The sequence below is a fragment of the Parasteatoda tepidariorum genome, chromosome 12 (genome assembly GCF_982258835.1).
Source record: "Parasteatoda tepidariorum strain Cologne lab strain chromosome 12, Ptep-v5.0, whole genome shotgun sequence".
NCBI lineage: Eukaryota > Metazoa > Arthropoda > Arachnida > Araneae > Theridiidae > Parasteatoda > Parasteatoda tepidariorum.
Genome location: NC_141766.1, coordinates 20,735,037 through 20,751,755, shown reverse-complemented (window position 1 = coordinate 20,751,755; position 16,719 = coordinate 20,735,037). Strand labels below are relative to the sequence as shown.

At 30.4% G+C, this 16,719-nt stretch overlaps 1 protein-coding gene across 1 annotated transcript; it reads left to right on the top strand.

Moving 5' to 3' along the window:
- The first annotated feature begins 10,117 nt into the window (after window positions 1-10,117).
- LOC139427225 (uncharacterized) lies at window positions 10,118-15,298 on the top strand. Its single transcript, XM_071188190.2, has 2 exons — window positions 10,118-10,232; window positions 14,493-15,298. Exon 2 carries the CDS (start codon window positions 14,504-14,506, stop codon window positions 15,179-15,181), a length of 678 nt encoding a protein of 225 aa, XP_071044291.2. The 5' UTR covers window positions 10,118-10,232; window positions 14,493-14,503; the 3' UTR covers window positions 15,182-15,298.
- Window positions 15,299-16,719: the final 1,421 nt, after the last annotated feature.

Sequence of the window (16,719 nt, the reverse complement as noted above, 5' to 3'; positions counted from 1 at the left end):
TATATATCAGATCCTTCCTTTCCTTTCGATGATTTTTATGGGTAAAAGGAGGCTTAAGATAAAAATATATCCCCCAACCACCCGAATAAATAGTTGGTTTCAAATATTTTTCAGATGATGAAATGTTTAAATTATTTTTTTAACCTAAGAACAACAATTTCGCAATTTTTTTTAATATTGTATTTTAAAAATAGCAATTAAAATATGATTTGCTCTGATTGATCTTTCTATGCTTTAGAAAAAAAGTAAGGATTCAAATTTTATGTTATTTCAATTCTAATGCATTTTATTAGCATAAATTACAGAATTTATAATCTTCTTTCATTATCACAAAGGTACCAACAACTTCAATGCTTTTAAAGAAAGAGGCTTGGGAGAAAATATTGTTATAACTAGTGCCAAACCTATTGATAAAAGTATTTATTTTGCCAAATTAACCAGAATTCTAGAAGGTTATAAACAGTTTTTTCAAACTTCAAAAAGTATTAGATTCAAGAACAGCTTACAAACAAGGAATGTGTATAGTTTCAAGTTTTGAGAATGAAGAACCTGTAAGAAGACAATTATTTTGTGAAAAGACTGCAAAGTTTTATTTGTATGTAATCTTTTTAAATCTTGTTTTGTTTTTGCATAAATGGTTATCAACTGAAAAATGTGATGTAGTTAAAGTAATAGCACCAGAGAATCTATAATAATCAGGGCCGGATTAACCTATAGGCACACTAGGCACGTGCCTCGGGCCTACGAAATTCAGGGGCCTACGAAAAACTTGGGAGAAAAAAATTTTTTGACAAAAATAATTTAGCTTTAAAAACAACAAGTGTATTTTGCACAAAATTATGAAGATACAAATAAAAATATAATATTTTTCGGTAATAAATTATTTTGCAGAATCTTATGATCTAATATATTACTTTTTTGCGATTTTTGGATTCAACGAAATCTTGTATTATGCTGTCGAACTCCAAACTACGCAAAATGTCGTATTCAATAGACATAAGTGCGAGCGATGCCAAGCGATCTTGATTCATTGTTGAACGCAAATAATTTTTTATCAATTTTAATCTGGAGAAAGATCTTTCTCCTTCTGCATTTGATCCAAAAATCGACAAATATATTCTTAATGCAATGGGAACGTTAGGAAAAGTATTCACAAGTTTATCTTTAATTTGAGCATTCAACATTTCTTGTGCAGATTTATGTTCATATAAATTTGAAAATAGTAAAAATTCATATACAAAGTTTTTCTCTAAGTCGGATGAGTAAATTTTCACCAAATTTTGCGCTTTTAGTTTAATCTCAGATTCTGACAAATTTTTGTGTAATTTCCTTGTAATTCGGGTTCGATAAAACATCGATTAATGACACTTTTTGGTCGATCCAGAAAACTGGGAAATTCAGACATCCGGAATAGCGATGGTCCCGAGCATCCCAGATAATTGGTTCTCTTCTGTATAAATATTTCTTGTAATTAATCTCACTATCAATTTCACTGTTTTCTTTGCTGGTTTGTTGTTGTATTGTTGACGTGAAGTGTTTACATAGTTATCGATCGAACTAATCATAATGGTATTATCGATATCAACTGCAATATCGGCAGTATGTCGGTATTGCAGATAAAGTTCAATAAACAAATTCGTAAATTAAAATCCATATCAATAAAAATATTAAAAAAAATATGCAGAAAATTTTAGCATATATTTTGAAAAGAGGGGAGAAGTGGGGGAAGGAGGGGAGGGCCCAAAAACGGCTATGCCTAGGGCCTACGAAAGGTATAATCCGGCTCTGATAATAATGAATATATAATAATAAATATAATAATGAATATAATAATGAATATATAATAAAAATTCTTTCTCTCAAATACTCACTACCATTTACTAATTTGTAAAAAAATTACAGCATTTTTTTTCTAAACTAAGTAAAATTTAAATTTTTTTTATCAAGTAGTAAATTACGTTTTTAAAAAAGTAATTTAATTATATTGTAAATTTTAATTCAGATGAGGCAGAGTATATCAAGAAATTTAGTATCTTATTAAAATATTGAAAATTATTTTCGGATGATCCCAAATTTCAAAACTGTAAACATTGAGGCATATGCTAACATAATTTTTATTTTAAATTACTGTAAATTAAAAATAAGTTTGAACTGAAGGCACTCTCTTAGTAACAAAACACGCTATCTATCATATTTTTGAATGAATGTTTCGTATTTTTTTAATGAATGCTGTGATATGTATAAAAAGTATAATATATTTAAATTTTAAGATTTTCATAAAAATTATTACATTCTGTCTATGTATACAAACATCAAAGTGATTGTAAATGAATAAATAAAGTTTGAATATTGATTTGGATCTGCATGGGTCATTCTCACTGAAAAGGTATAAATAGACTAAAAAACTTTCCTAAATCAAAGTAATTAAAAAAGTGATAAAAATTACATAAATGCCTTTATTTATTTTTGTTATATGTCCTTATAATAATGGTCAAGTTTTCTATTTTATTTCTTACAAGATTTGAAATATTTTAAATTCTGCCTTGTCCACGGAGGAGATGTAATAATCAACGGAGGAGACATTTCATGTTATAAAATATAAAATGCCAATGAAGACTAATTCATTAATTATTGGGTACATCTGATAAGAGTTTAACATTAATAAGTAAATAATAAAACATTTCATTATTAGAGATAGAGCTACTTCCGATTAATCATGCGGCTGTGAAAGGAAACATCCATTTTTAACCAAGGTGTACAATTTTTTAAGTAACTCTTACTTAATAAACTGCTGTTTGTAGAAAATGCAACACCATGAAAGAATCATCAGAATCAAATGAAATTTAATGCAGAAACGACTTGTACTGATACAAATAAATGATGAAATTTTCAAAACAAAAGAAACAAATTAAGCGTCCGAAATCAGTATTTGGTGCAGCCACCACGCGCTGCAATAAGTGCTGCTATACGACGTGGCATGGAGTCAAACAGATGTTGAATATCTGCTTGAGGAAGAGAATTCCATATCGCTTGTATGCGCAACCAAAGTTCGTCTTTGGAAACTGCAGGACGCGGATCACGAGTGAGACGCCGACCAACCATATCCCACACGTGCTCAATAGGCGACATATCCGGCGAATAAGCAGGCCAAGGAAGAAGTTGCATGCGTTGTGCTGAACAGAAGTCTCTAACAGTTCGCGCAACATGTGGGCGTGCATTATCCTGCTGAAAGATAGCTCCAGGGATGCCTTGAAGGAAAGGAACGACTTCGGGCTGTAGCACTTCACGGACGTATCTGTTGCTATTGAGATTACCCTCAATTCGTATCAAATTGGATCGTCCATGATACGAAATCGCACCCCAGACCATAACTCCGGGTGTTCGACCACTATGTCGTTCAATAATACACTCAGGAAGGCAGCGTTGACCGGCATAACGTCTAACACGAACACGGCCATCATGGGTCCACAAATTGAAGCGTGATTCATCTGAAAAGACAACTTGGTGCCAATCAGCTCGCCAGTCTCTGTGCTCAAGAGCCCACTGCCGACGCAGCCGTCGATGATCCGCCGTGAGGGGAATCCTGTATAATGGCACCCTTGCACGCAATCCACGGCGCAGCAGACGACGACGAATTGACGAAGCCGACAATTGTACACCTGTAGCAGTAGACCAATGTGCTGCCAGCTGCCTGGAGGAAGCTGTGCGATCATTCACCGCCATGCGGAGCAGGTGTCGATCATCGCGCTCTGACGTCACCTTCTGTCGTCCAGTGCCTGTTTTTCGAGTTGTTCGGTGCTCGTCGGTCCACTGCTTCCAAACTCGCATCACTGTGGAACTGTTCCGCTGCATACGAGCTGCTATTGCGCGATAGGAAAATCCTCCTTCTCGAAGGCCGATTATCCTCCCTCGTTCAAACTCCGTAAGTTGCTTGAATTTCTTATTCTTCCGTCGTGGAGGCATACTCAGGTCTCACTAAACGTTTGCCACTAACAAATAATCATAGACTATTTTCAACGTCCCGCTACAGCACTTTATTTATACGCTTTCAGCATCAATTCAGAGGGCGCTGCGCGCGCCACGCACGCGCGATGGCTCTGAAACTTTATTAATTTGCATAATATCCTATAATTGACATTTGCTGCGAATTTCATTTGATTCTGATGATTCCTTCATGGTGTTGCATTTTCTACAAACAGCAGTTTATTAATAAATTAAAATGTAAAGACTATTGAAATAAAAATTCAGACTCCACATGAAAGTTGAGTGTTGAGGGTACTCTTTTATGAACATTTTATGCAAGTTAAACGTACTGTCATCCAAATAACGTTTTTTTTTTTTTTTCTCTTTTCTTCTTGCTATTGCTTCTATTTTCCCTGGGCACAAACGGCTTGCTCTATCAATTTTTAGAAATTTATCACGATTAATCACGATTTTTCTGTTAAATCTTTTTCTGATACAATTTCAAAGTTTCTTGCTCTTTTTTTTTTTTTTTTACTTTCTTCAAACAATATAGGGTTTTCTTTTAATTTCTGTTTAGCTCGTCTCATACTAAGTTTTTTCTGTTCTCTTCTCTCTTGCATTTGAACATTTGATTGCTTTCTTTTTTACATTTTGGTTTTGCCCTTTTTTTCCTAAACTTTGAAGAGAAAAAAAATGTTAAACATCACCGAAATTATTTAGAAAAATTGCCAATGTTCACTTCTCCGATAAGAAAAAGTTAAACTTAATTGATTTTCTTTAAAAATAAAACAAATAAACACATTTGTTCCAGTTTAAAAATCATCAATTAAAATAATATAGTTTTTTAATTATTCAAATTGTGTAATGGTTATCTAACACATTGTCTCTTCCATTGACTGTGTCTTCTCCTCCGTAGACTTGTTATGTCCACGGAGGAGACAAAAACTAGTTCTTGAATTTTACTGATTTTTAATTTTAAAGTTATAAAAATGGGGCAGTTCTTTTTTTGCAATCTAAAATTCATCTATCGAAAATAAAATAATTTTATCTTGCCTTCTTTATGATGTCCACGGAGTATACTGTGAGAACTTTGCCAAACCCCAGTTGAACACAACAATCCAAAACTGACACCAAAGAGAACAAACACAACTGATAGTGAACATTAGAAAATAGAATGGTTACCTTTCCCAGCAGCTGTCTGATAAGGATTTCGCATATGCTGCCCTTTATTGCATATTTACCGAACTATATTAATTGTCCATGGAGGGAACATTCATTTTTGATGGACAAAGTTTACTAGTCAGTTATTTCATAAAAATAATTTTAAAAAAAAAATTAAATAAAAAGTTACTATAAACATTTAACTGGGTAAAACTACAAAAATCATTAAAATAACATTTGAATTGTTTAACAGCCATTTAAAATTATTTTGTGTCACAGACGTAGGGGATTTTGAAGTTATCTTTATTAAAAAATAAGAATGAAATATTAAATTCATTTAGCAGAAATACATATGATTTGTTAGTTAGAACTTTACGAAAAATGATGAAGAAAAATATTAAGAAATCTGCTGCATTTCCTAATATTTATTACTAAGGGACTTAAAAAATCACCTTTTTGTGAGAATGACCCGTATATTTTATATTTTTTGTTACAATTTTTAATTTACTTCAAATTTATTATTTTCGTACACCAATGTGATTAATATTGGAATGTTTCCTTAATTAGAGATTAGGGGTTGACCAATCCAATATTTGTCTACTCTTTTATATAAATTTTTATTTGTGACAGTAACACTTTCATTTTTAAATAATAAAATAATTTCAAAATACATAGTAATAAGAATTTGCTTCAGCCTAAAATTAAAATTCGTTTTTATTTTCTCTTTTATACATTAGTGGTACTAACTCTATACCATCTGTTGGTGCTTTAACGAATGAAATGTAAAAAGGAATTTTAATTTTACATATATCCACTTGAAGAAGGAAAACATTTTTATATGAAAAAAAATATTTCTAAAGCGCCAAAAAGCAGAGAAAGTAAGCATCATTATTAAATATTTATAAAAAAAGAGAAGATAATTTAAATCAAATTTATATAAATCAAATTATAATTTAATTATTTAAATCTATAAAAATTAAAAAAAACTATTTTTATTCTAGATGTGTTATGATATATATTACATTACGCATCAAAAATAAAAATAGTTTTTTGAATTTTACAGATTTAAATAATTAAATTATAATTTTATTTATATAAATTTGATTTAAATCTTCTCTTTTTTTTAAAGATAATTAATAATGATGCAAACTTTCTCTGCTTTTTGGCGTTATAAAAATACTTAATAATGGTGCAACCATACTCTGCCTTTGAGCAGTCTTAAATTACATAATAATGGTGCAACCTTCCTCCACTTTTAGTTCCCTTCAAAATACCCATTTTTGTTGCAACCTTCTCTCGTTGTTTGGAGCTAGTGAAAGCACCAATATATAGTAAAACTGAGCACCAATTTATGTAACCAGCAAATGAATACCAATGTTTGGGCAACATAGCTCGAAATTTTATACAGCGTAAAGGTTTCAAAAATCCTTACTCTTTTTTTCTCTCTCTCTCTTTTTTTAAAGTCACCAATGCCCAGTACACCTTTCCACCACCTATCAGTTCTCCTTACCTAGGTTTCCTCGAAACCCCTTTTGGGAACCGCTGTTATAAAGAATGCGATTGTCTATCATCTCATAAAAATAAAATAAAACTTATAAGAATTGTTTTGGTGATATTGATTGGACGATGCTGAAAAGTATGTATTCCAGTAAATAAATTGCCATTTTACTGAATTTTCCCTTTCACATGAAATATAAATGAAGTAAAATTTACACCCAGATAATTTTTTTTCTAAGTTAATTTTTTATATAACACAGAAGTCTTTTTAAAATATTTACATGCTCATTTGTAACACACTGGTCCAAGACTGGCTTCTAATGGACACTTTGTTTTGTAAAATTTCAAAATTTGGCTTTATTCATCAATATAGTCTTCTTCAAGAGTGATATATTTATTCAAATGTTTCTCTAGCCCTTCGATGACTTTCCTATAAAACAAATTGTTAAGACCTTCAAAACATTGCCCCTTTAATTTCCCACATCATTCGTGTCAAATATCTTAACCTCGAATATATTTTAGAGGCACGCAAAGATCCCAGGGGCCATATCTGAAAAATACGGTAAACATGGTAGCAATTGTAAGTTTAATTTGCAGAATTTCACCACTGGTAACACCGACTGGGACAAGCTGCATTGATGAATTTTCTTTCTTCAACTTTTTTTTTTATCTTATGGAGAAAATTCTCCATCATCATTGATTTCACCAATCAATCAGTTGAATAACAGCAGACCCAATTTTAAGTTTATAACTTCCAATGTTCAATTCCATAGCCCTGTAATTTTGATTCCAATTCAGAAGACAAGGGAACTATTGGATCAAGCATTGGAAGAAATTTGCTTTCGTGGAAGAGTTTTGATGGAACTAAGATGCATTTGCCTTACACGGAGAGAAAAACCACGGAAACCTCTCACTGTTTACCCGATGGCAGGGGGATTCTAACCCATGATCCGTGTACCACTGAGGATATTTTAAGCCAGTGCCGGGATGGGTGCGAGCTGGGTGCGGAATTCGAACAACCATCGCTGAGATTCTAGCCCGGTTCACCTCATTGGAAGGCGAACGCTCTATTCCGATGGTTTTTGATTTTCGAAAGTAATCGGAGGATGCGGTGCCATGTACAGCTCAAAAAAACATTTGACAAGTCAGAATTTTCCCAGCTTACATTTTTTTGACAGCTTTATTGGGCTTCCTTCGTTTGTTTTCCCTTCAGCTAACTGTTGATTTGATTCTCGAATGCAGTGGTAAAACCATATTTCATCAATAGCCACACCTGATTCAAAACTCCTTTCTATTGTCCCCAAACAGCACTTTGAATCATCAATGTGATGTTGCTTTTGTTGCACAGTAAGCAAATATGACATGCGCTTGGAAAACCGTTTTTCGAAGTAAAATATTCCAAGTAAATTATTGCATAAAATGTCCCTTGGTATCCTTAGAGAATTCTTTATCTCTTCCAAATTAACTTCTCGGTTGTAAAATAATATATTTCAGATTTTTTTACAAGTTTTCGTATGAAATTACCTAAGATTTCATATCTATTGCAATCCCTACGACCCCATTTAAAGCGTTAAAATAAAGAAATTGATGCTCATTATTGTACTTATACCTATATATTTCATATCTGTCTTTAATATTAACCTACAATATTCAAACTTTGTCAGGTATTATATATTATAACATACTATAGTACCATACCAAAGGATATTATTATAGACAAATTAGAGTGCTCCCGATGAGGCACAATATTTAAGTATGTATATATTTAAAAGTGCGTTAAATAGCGAATAATGAAGAAATTGTTGCTTATTTACTGCATACATATATGGGCCTATATCTCCCCTTAATGTTAACCTATAATATTCAAACTCAACCAGGTATTGTATTATAACATATTTTACAATTGAATGAAAGAAATTAATTATACACAGATTACGAAGCCCATAATGTGGCATAATATGCAAGTATGTATGCATATATTTCTAATTGCGCTTTAAAGCGTTAAAAAGGAGAAATTAATGCTCATATATTGTATATATACACGGTCCTATATCTGCCTTTAATATTAACATACAATATTCAAATTTGGTCAGGTATTTTGTTATTACATATTATAGCGCTATACTGAAGGAAATTATTATAGACGAATTAAAGGGCTCAAAACGTGGCACAATATTTAAATATGTTTATATACTTCTCAAAACAATTAAAGGATATTGAGGTTGTGGGTTGCACCTGGAGAATTGCTTGAGTAATTAATACATTATTGACAGACATAATAGGCTATATGAGATAAAAATGACAGTTAATTTTATCTCATATAGCCTACTCTGATCTCCATATAGGCAGGAAAAAAGGCGCTTTATTGAGCATTTTGGTACAAAAGGAAAAAAACAAATTTGTGCATATGAGAAAAAAACAAATGAAAAAAAAGAAAAAAAAGGCGTTTCTTTAAAAGAAAATATTTTTTAGTAGAGGATATAATCAGTAATTGCTCGACTAAACGCGCAGGTCGTTGGACTACTAAAACGGGGAACTATCCCCTCTGCAGAGGATCAGAATTGTGATGGCATGTCTCTTCGGATCATCCTCTGTAATGTTTCCCAGACCGTCTCCATATTTTATATTAAAAGCAGAAATGTAGTTAAAATGCAATAAGGTCGCTCAGGTCGGCGGTCTACCAAAACGGGGGAGTCATCCCCTCTTCAGAGGATCAAAAGTGTGATGGCATGTCTCTTCGGAGCATTCTCTGTAATGTTTCCCAGACCATCTCCATACTTTATATTAAAAGTAGAAATGTATTTAAAATGCAATAAGGTCGCACAGGTCGTCGGTCTACCGAAATAGGGGAGGCATCCCCTCTGTAGAGGATCAAAATTGTGATGGCATGTCTCTTCGGGGCTTCCTCTGGAATGTTTTTCGGACCGTCTCCATAGCCTATTTTTCAGCTCTAGTGTGACGTAAATATAATACCAACCTACCAAATAGAAAATAAAAAAAATAGAGTAATTTTATGCTAAACAAAATATTTTACATAAACCAAATATTTAATATTAAACGTAGAAATGTAGTTAAAATGCAATAAAAATAGAGAGTTCTATTACATTAATATTTATATATTTTTAAACCTTTTGAATAAAGCGGGCATTTCTTTTAAATCGAATCACCACAGGGACGAGTTCAATATAAAAAATATGGCAAGACGTTATTATAGAAGGAGTTGTATTTTATGTCATTTTGGAACATGATATTTATAGATGATCCCTTAATATATTTTGAAGTAAAACAAAGGTGCTTTTTAACCAGTAAAAAAATTGAAAATAGGTAAAATAAACACTTCGTGACCGAAACAATAGCATTTGCGATGATTTTTCGGCTAATTCCTAGAAATCCCTCGACGTTGATTTACGTACTTGTTTAACGCTTTCAATTAGTTTAAACTAAACTGCCGACTAGGTTGTACCACCAATCAATTACATACACGTATTAGAAATCACCCTTTAATATACGCCATTTTTTTAGAAAATTATCACTATTTTCCTAAATTTCAAATTTGAAGGTGCTTTGTTTTGAATTGGTTCTAATTGCCTTCTGATTGATATTCGCCATCTGTAAGTACTTTTCTTATATAAATTCATTATTTTATATATATTCATTTACATATATACTTATGAGTTTGAAGTATTAAGATGTAGTAATTACTAATATTTATAATGTTAGATTATGGATTATTTTACACCATATGTTCATTACGAACTAACATATGCTGATTGAATTTCTATTGTTTATATGAAAAACGATAATTTTTTTTTTGTTAATTTGTCAGATTAGAAACATGGCTGTGAAATTTTGCATTTTTTTAAGTACGCTTCCCCTAATTATTAAGTGCCAAATGGTTGTTTTATTTTGTTGCTAGTCAATTACTATGTGAAAACGATTTATTTTCATGACAAAAATGTCAAACTATGCAAACATGGCAAACATTTGCATTTTTAAAGTACATTTTATTTAATTTTAAACTAACATATGGTAGTTGGTGTTTCTTGGATTGTCAATAGCTATATTAAAAATGAAAAGTTTTTGTGGTCAAAAATGGTGGATCAAAATGTACCTGACAACATTTGCATTTTTTAAGTTCATCTTATTTAATTATAAACTTATATATGGTAATTGATTTCTTATTGCTTGTCGATTACTCGATTTGTTTTAATCGATGATCTCGATTTATATTTATGAATCTACCATATTATGAATCTACCATATACCATGATCCGCCATATTTGACCACAAAAACGATTTGTTTTTGTGGTCAAATATGGTAGATCATAATATAGTTGACAACATTAACACTTTTTAAAGTACATTTTACTTAATTATAAACTAACGTATGGTGGTTGGTTTCTTATTGCTTGTAAATTACTATATCTAAAATTATTAGTTTATGTGGTCAAATATGGCAGATTATGCAAGCATAACTGACAACATTTGCAATTTTTAAGTTCATCTTATTTAATTATTAACTTATATATGGTAATTGATTTCTTATTGCTTGTCGATTATTTGATTTGTTTTAATCCATGATCTCGATTTATATTTATGAATCTACCATATACCATGATCCGCCATATTTGACCACAAAAACGATTTGTTTTTGTGGTCAAGTATGGTAGATCATAATATAGTTGACAACATTAACACTTTTTAAAGTACATTTTACTTAATTATAAACTAACGTATGGTGGTTGGTTTCTTATTGCTTGTAAATTACTATATCTAAAATTATTAGTTTATGTGGTCAAATATGGCAGATTATGCAAACATAGCTGACAACATTTGCATTTTTTAAGTTCATCTTATTTAATTATAAGCTTATATATGGTAATTGATTTCTTATTGCTTGTCGATTACTCGATTTGTTTTAATCCATGATCTCGATTTATATTTATGAATCTACCATATTTACTACCATGTTATGAATCTACCATATACCATGATCCGCCATATTTGATCACAAAAACGATTTGTTTTTGTGGTCAAGTATGGTAGATCATAATATAGTTGACAACATTAACACTTTTTAAAGTACATTTTACTTAATTATAAACTAACGTATGGTGGTTGGTTTCTTATTGCTTGTAAATTACTATATCTAAAATTATTAGTTTATGTGGTCAAATATGGCAGATTATGCAAGCATAACTGACAACATTTGCAATTTTTAAGTTCATCTTATTTAATTATTAACTTATATATGGTAATTGATTTCTTATTGCTTGTCGATTATTTGATTTGTTTTAATCCATGATCTCGATTTATATTTATGAATCTACCATATACCATGATCCGCCATATTTGACCACAAAAACGATTTGTTTTTGTGGTCAAGTATGGTAGATCATAATATAGTTGACAACATTAACACTTTTTAAAGTACATTTTACTTAATTATAAACTAACGTATGGTGGTTGGTTTCTTATTGCTTGTAAATTACTATATCTAAAATTATTAGTTTATGTGGTCAAATATGGCAGATTATGCAAACATAGCTGACAACATTTGCATTTTTTAAGTTCATCTTATTTAATTATAAGCTTATATATGGTAATTGATTTCTTATTGCTTGTCGATTACTCGATTTGTTTTAATCCATGATCTCGATTTATATTTATGAATCTACCATATTTACTACCATGTTATGAATCTACCATATACCATGATCCGCCATATTTGATCACAAAAACGATTTGTTTTTGTGGTCAAGTATGGTAGATCATAATATAGTTGACAACATTAACACTTTTTAAAGTACATTTTACTTAATTATAAACTAACGTATGGTGGTTGGTTTCTTATTGCTTGTAAATTACTATATCTAAAATTATTAGTTTATGTGGTCAAATATGGCAGATTATGCAAGCCTAACTGACAACATTTGCAATTTTTAAGTTCATCTTATTTAATTATTAACTTATATATGGTAATTGATTTCTTATTGCTTGTCGATTATTTGATTTGTTTTAATCCATGATCTCGATTTATATTTATGAATCTACCATATACCATGATCCGCCATATTTGACCACAAAAACGATTTGTTTTTGTGGTCAAGTATGGTAGATCATAATATAGTTGACAACATTAACACTTTTTAAAGTACATTTTACTTAATTATAAACTAACGTATGGTGGTTGGTTTCTTATTGCTTGTAAATTACTATATCTAAAATTATTAGTTTATGTGGTCAAATATGGCAGATTATGCAAACATAGCTGACAACATTTGCATTTTTTAAGTTCATCTTATTTAATTATAAGCTTATATATGGTAATTGATTTCTTATTGCTTGTCGATTACTCGATTTGTTTTAATCCATGATCTCGATTTATATTTATGAATCTACCATATTTACTACCATGTTATGAATCTACCATATACCATGATCCGCCATATTTGACCACAAAAACGATTTGTTTTTGTGGTCAAGTATGGTAGATCATAATATAGTTGACAACATTAACACTTTTTAAAGTACATTTTACTTAATTATAAACTAGCGTATGGTGGTTGGTTTCTTATTGCTTGTAAATTACTATATCTAAAATTATTAGTTTATGTGGTCAAATATGGCAGATTATGCAAACATAGCTGACAACATTTGCATTTTTTAAGTTCATCTTATTTAATTATTAGCTTATATATGGTAATTGGTTTCTTATTGCTTGTCGATTACTCGATTTGTTTTACTCGATGATCTCGATTTATATTTATGAATTTACCATATTTACTACCATATTATGAATCTGCCATATACCGTGATCCGCCATATTTGACCACAAAAACGATTTGTTTTTGTGCTCAAATATGGTAGATCATAATATAGTTGACAACATTGGCACTTTTTAAAGTACATTTTACTTAATTATAAACAAACGTATGGTGGTTGGTTTCTTATTGCTTGTCGATTACTGTATCCAAAATTATTATTTTATGTGGTCAAATATGGCAGATTATATAAACATAGCTGACAACATTTGCACTCTTTGTAAAATGCATTTTTTTAATTATAAACTAACACATAGAGATTGGTTTGCTTAAAAACCACTGCTTTGATAACTATAAACAACCATTTTTTAAATTTCGTCAACACCTATTAAATTTCATATCTCGCATTCTGTACATATGTTTGAACTAATTAAAGGAAATGATGGTTACTGTCATTTATATCAACTTTTTGAAATCAAGAATAAAATTATAAAGCATACCTTTTGCTTTTACTTTGAACATGAGAATAAATTTTTCGGTTATAAGCGGAAAAGTTAACAACTGTGTGTGTAAAGTATCGGGAAATATTCTTTATTTATTATTTTAAATTTTTAAATATTGCTTATTATAAATTTTTTTCAAAAATATACAAATAATCCTAAAATAGAGAGTTTGTATGGTTTTCTAGTGTCGTCTGGGTTGGGTGTAGTTGCTGTTCTTATAAGTCTGTAAAATGCAAATGATCACGTGGTCTCATGACGTTTGCTCAAATTTATGTTATATAGCGTACAAACCTGGAGTGAAGGATTTATGTCAAATTCAAATCGAGTTTAATTTAAACGACTTCGAAGAGAAAATTTTGAACTTTTTTTTAATTAAATAAATTTACATTTTTCTTATAATTTTAATTAATTTTTTTATCTTTCAATATTTTGAAATAAATATATTTTATGAGGTGGTCAACTTAACAGGTTACATTGCAATAAATCAAAGTCGATGTACTCTTTGTCTATTATTTATCCGTACACTAAAAGTAGATGTTTTTGAAATGAGTTTGCTTTGTGTTTACAAAACTATTTAGATTCTAACGTAAGCATTATTTTGTAGGTTGATTATTCATGGAGAATTTACGAAGAAAGTGTACTAAAAAGTTGGTTTTGTCAGTTGCAAAACGCTTGTTGCTCATGGTATGTCTGGTAAGCTTTGGCATCTATCTAGGAATGAGGGTCATATCTCCTTACGTTCACTTGGTCATTCTCTTGACGTTACTTATAGGCGTCACTTACTTACTCATGCAGACCAAGGATCGTATAGAGGCAGCAATCTCAGAGGATACTCAAGATGAAGCCGCTAGTTTTGAGGGAGTTGCTTACCACGGACTCGATGGTGGACCATCACCGCCAATCACAGATTTAGACATCGAATCAAACTATTCTGAAGATGCTTCTACCAATCAAGACGATGAAGCAGGTTTGTCTTCTGGAAAATCATCAACTTCTGAATCTTGCGTTCCAGGAAAACCACAAAAGATAACGATTAATATTATTCCATGTTCAGATGAGTCATTACCAAGTCTCCTAGATGAAGAGAGTGATTTGTCTTCTGGTTGTAGATGTTCAATAGATACACAGAAGTTTTTCGCATCTGGAGAAATGAGTCTTGAATCGGAATCGGATGAAGTCAGTTCAACTGAATGGCCATTAGCGAAGTTCTACATAGGGGAATCCGATGAATCCGATACTGGAGATTTTGATTTTAACAGAGGAGGTATTTATTATGCTTCAACCTATGTATAAAAACCAAACTTGTTATTCCTTCTGAATAACAAAAAAAGGGGGGTGGTGGGAAAACGAAGCAAAATGTTTGCTGCAATAGGCTTTTGCCTAGCTTGTAACTGAAAAATAAATAAAGAACAATGGAACTTAGAACAAATTTATTGTTTTATTCTTTATGTAAGTTACATGAATTTTTCATTGAAAACAATTTTATTTTATTTTAAGGTTGGAGTTAATTAAGTAAAATAAATTATTACAAGGTGATACAGATGAATTCAATACTACCGATTTAAATTTTAACAAAGGTGGTATTTTTTAGAAGGTGGTACATCTTATTTAATAAAATCAAACTTGTTATTTCTTTGGAATAATAAAAAAGTATGGGGTGAGGGGGTGAATGGACCAAAATATTTGTTGTAATAGGTTTTTGCCTAGTTTGTATCTAGAAAAAAAAAAGAACAATGGAACTTAGATCAAATTTATAGCATTATTTTGTTCTTTATATAAGTTATAGGAACTTTGCATCGAAAACAATTTTATTTTATTTTAAGATTGAAGTTAATTAAGCAAAATAATTTATTACAACTAAAAAAAAAATTTTTTCTGTGATCAACTGTGCACATATTTTGAGGCTAACATTTTTGGTTATACTTAGGAAATCTATGTTCACATGGTAAAAAATAAGAAATTTAAAAAAAAAAAAAAAATAAGAGCGCGTGTTGAATTATAATATCATATAAATTTTTATCAACTTTAATAAGGTGCTAAATTGAGCCACATAACCTTATGAATTAATTTTTATCAAACTTGGTTCCACGGGCCAGGATAGCCTGGTTGGTAATGCATTGGACTCATGTTTGTGAGAACGGGAGTTCCAATCCAGCTGACCGAAGAATCGCAGCGTACACTGTAAAAAATTTCGAGCTATGCTGCACCTTACATTGGTATTCATTTGCTGGCTACATAAAGTCGTGCTCAGTTTTACTATAGATTGGTGCTTTCACTAGCTCCAAACAACGAGAGAAGGTTGCACCAAAAATCGGAATTTTGAAAGAGCCTAAAAGCGGCGAAAGGTTGCACCAAAAATGAGTGTTTTGAAGGGAACTAAAAATGGAGGTAAGTTGCACCATATTTTGGTATTTTTGAAGGGAACTAAAAGCGAGGAAGGTTGCACCATTATTAAATATTTTTAAAGCGCCAAAAAGTCGAGAAAGAGAGCATTATTATTAAATATTTATTAAAAAGAGAAGAGATAATTTAAATCAAATTATAATTTAATTATTTAAATCTATAAAAATTAATAAAAGTATTTTCATTTTATATGTGTTTTGTAATATATATATATATATATATATATATATATATATATATATATATATATATATATATATATATGTATATATATTAAATATATATATATATGTATATATATTAAATATATATATATATATATGTATATATATTAAATATATATATATATATATATATATATGTATATATATTAAATATATATATATATATGTATATATATTAAATATATATATATATATATATATATA

Coding starts and splice junctions, on each gene's coding strand:
- LOC139427225 (XM_071188190.2), top strand. CDS start 14,504: ATGGAGAATTTACGAAGAAAGTGTACTAAAAAGTTGGTTTTGTCAGTT.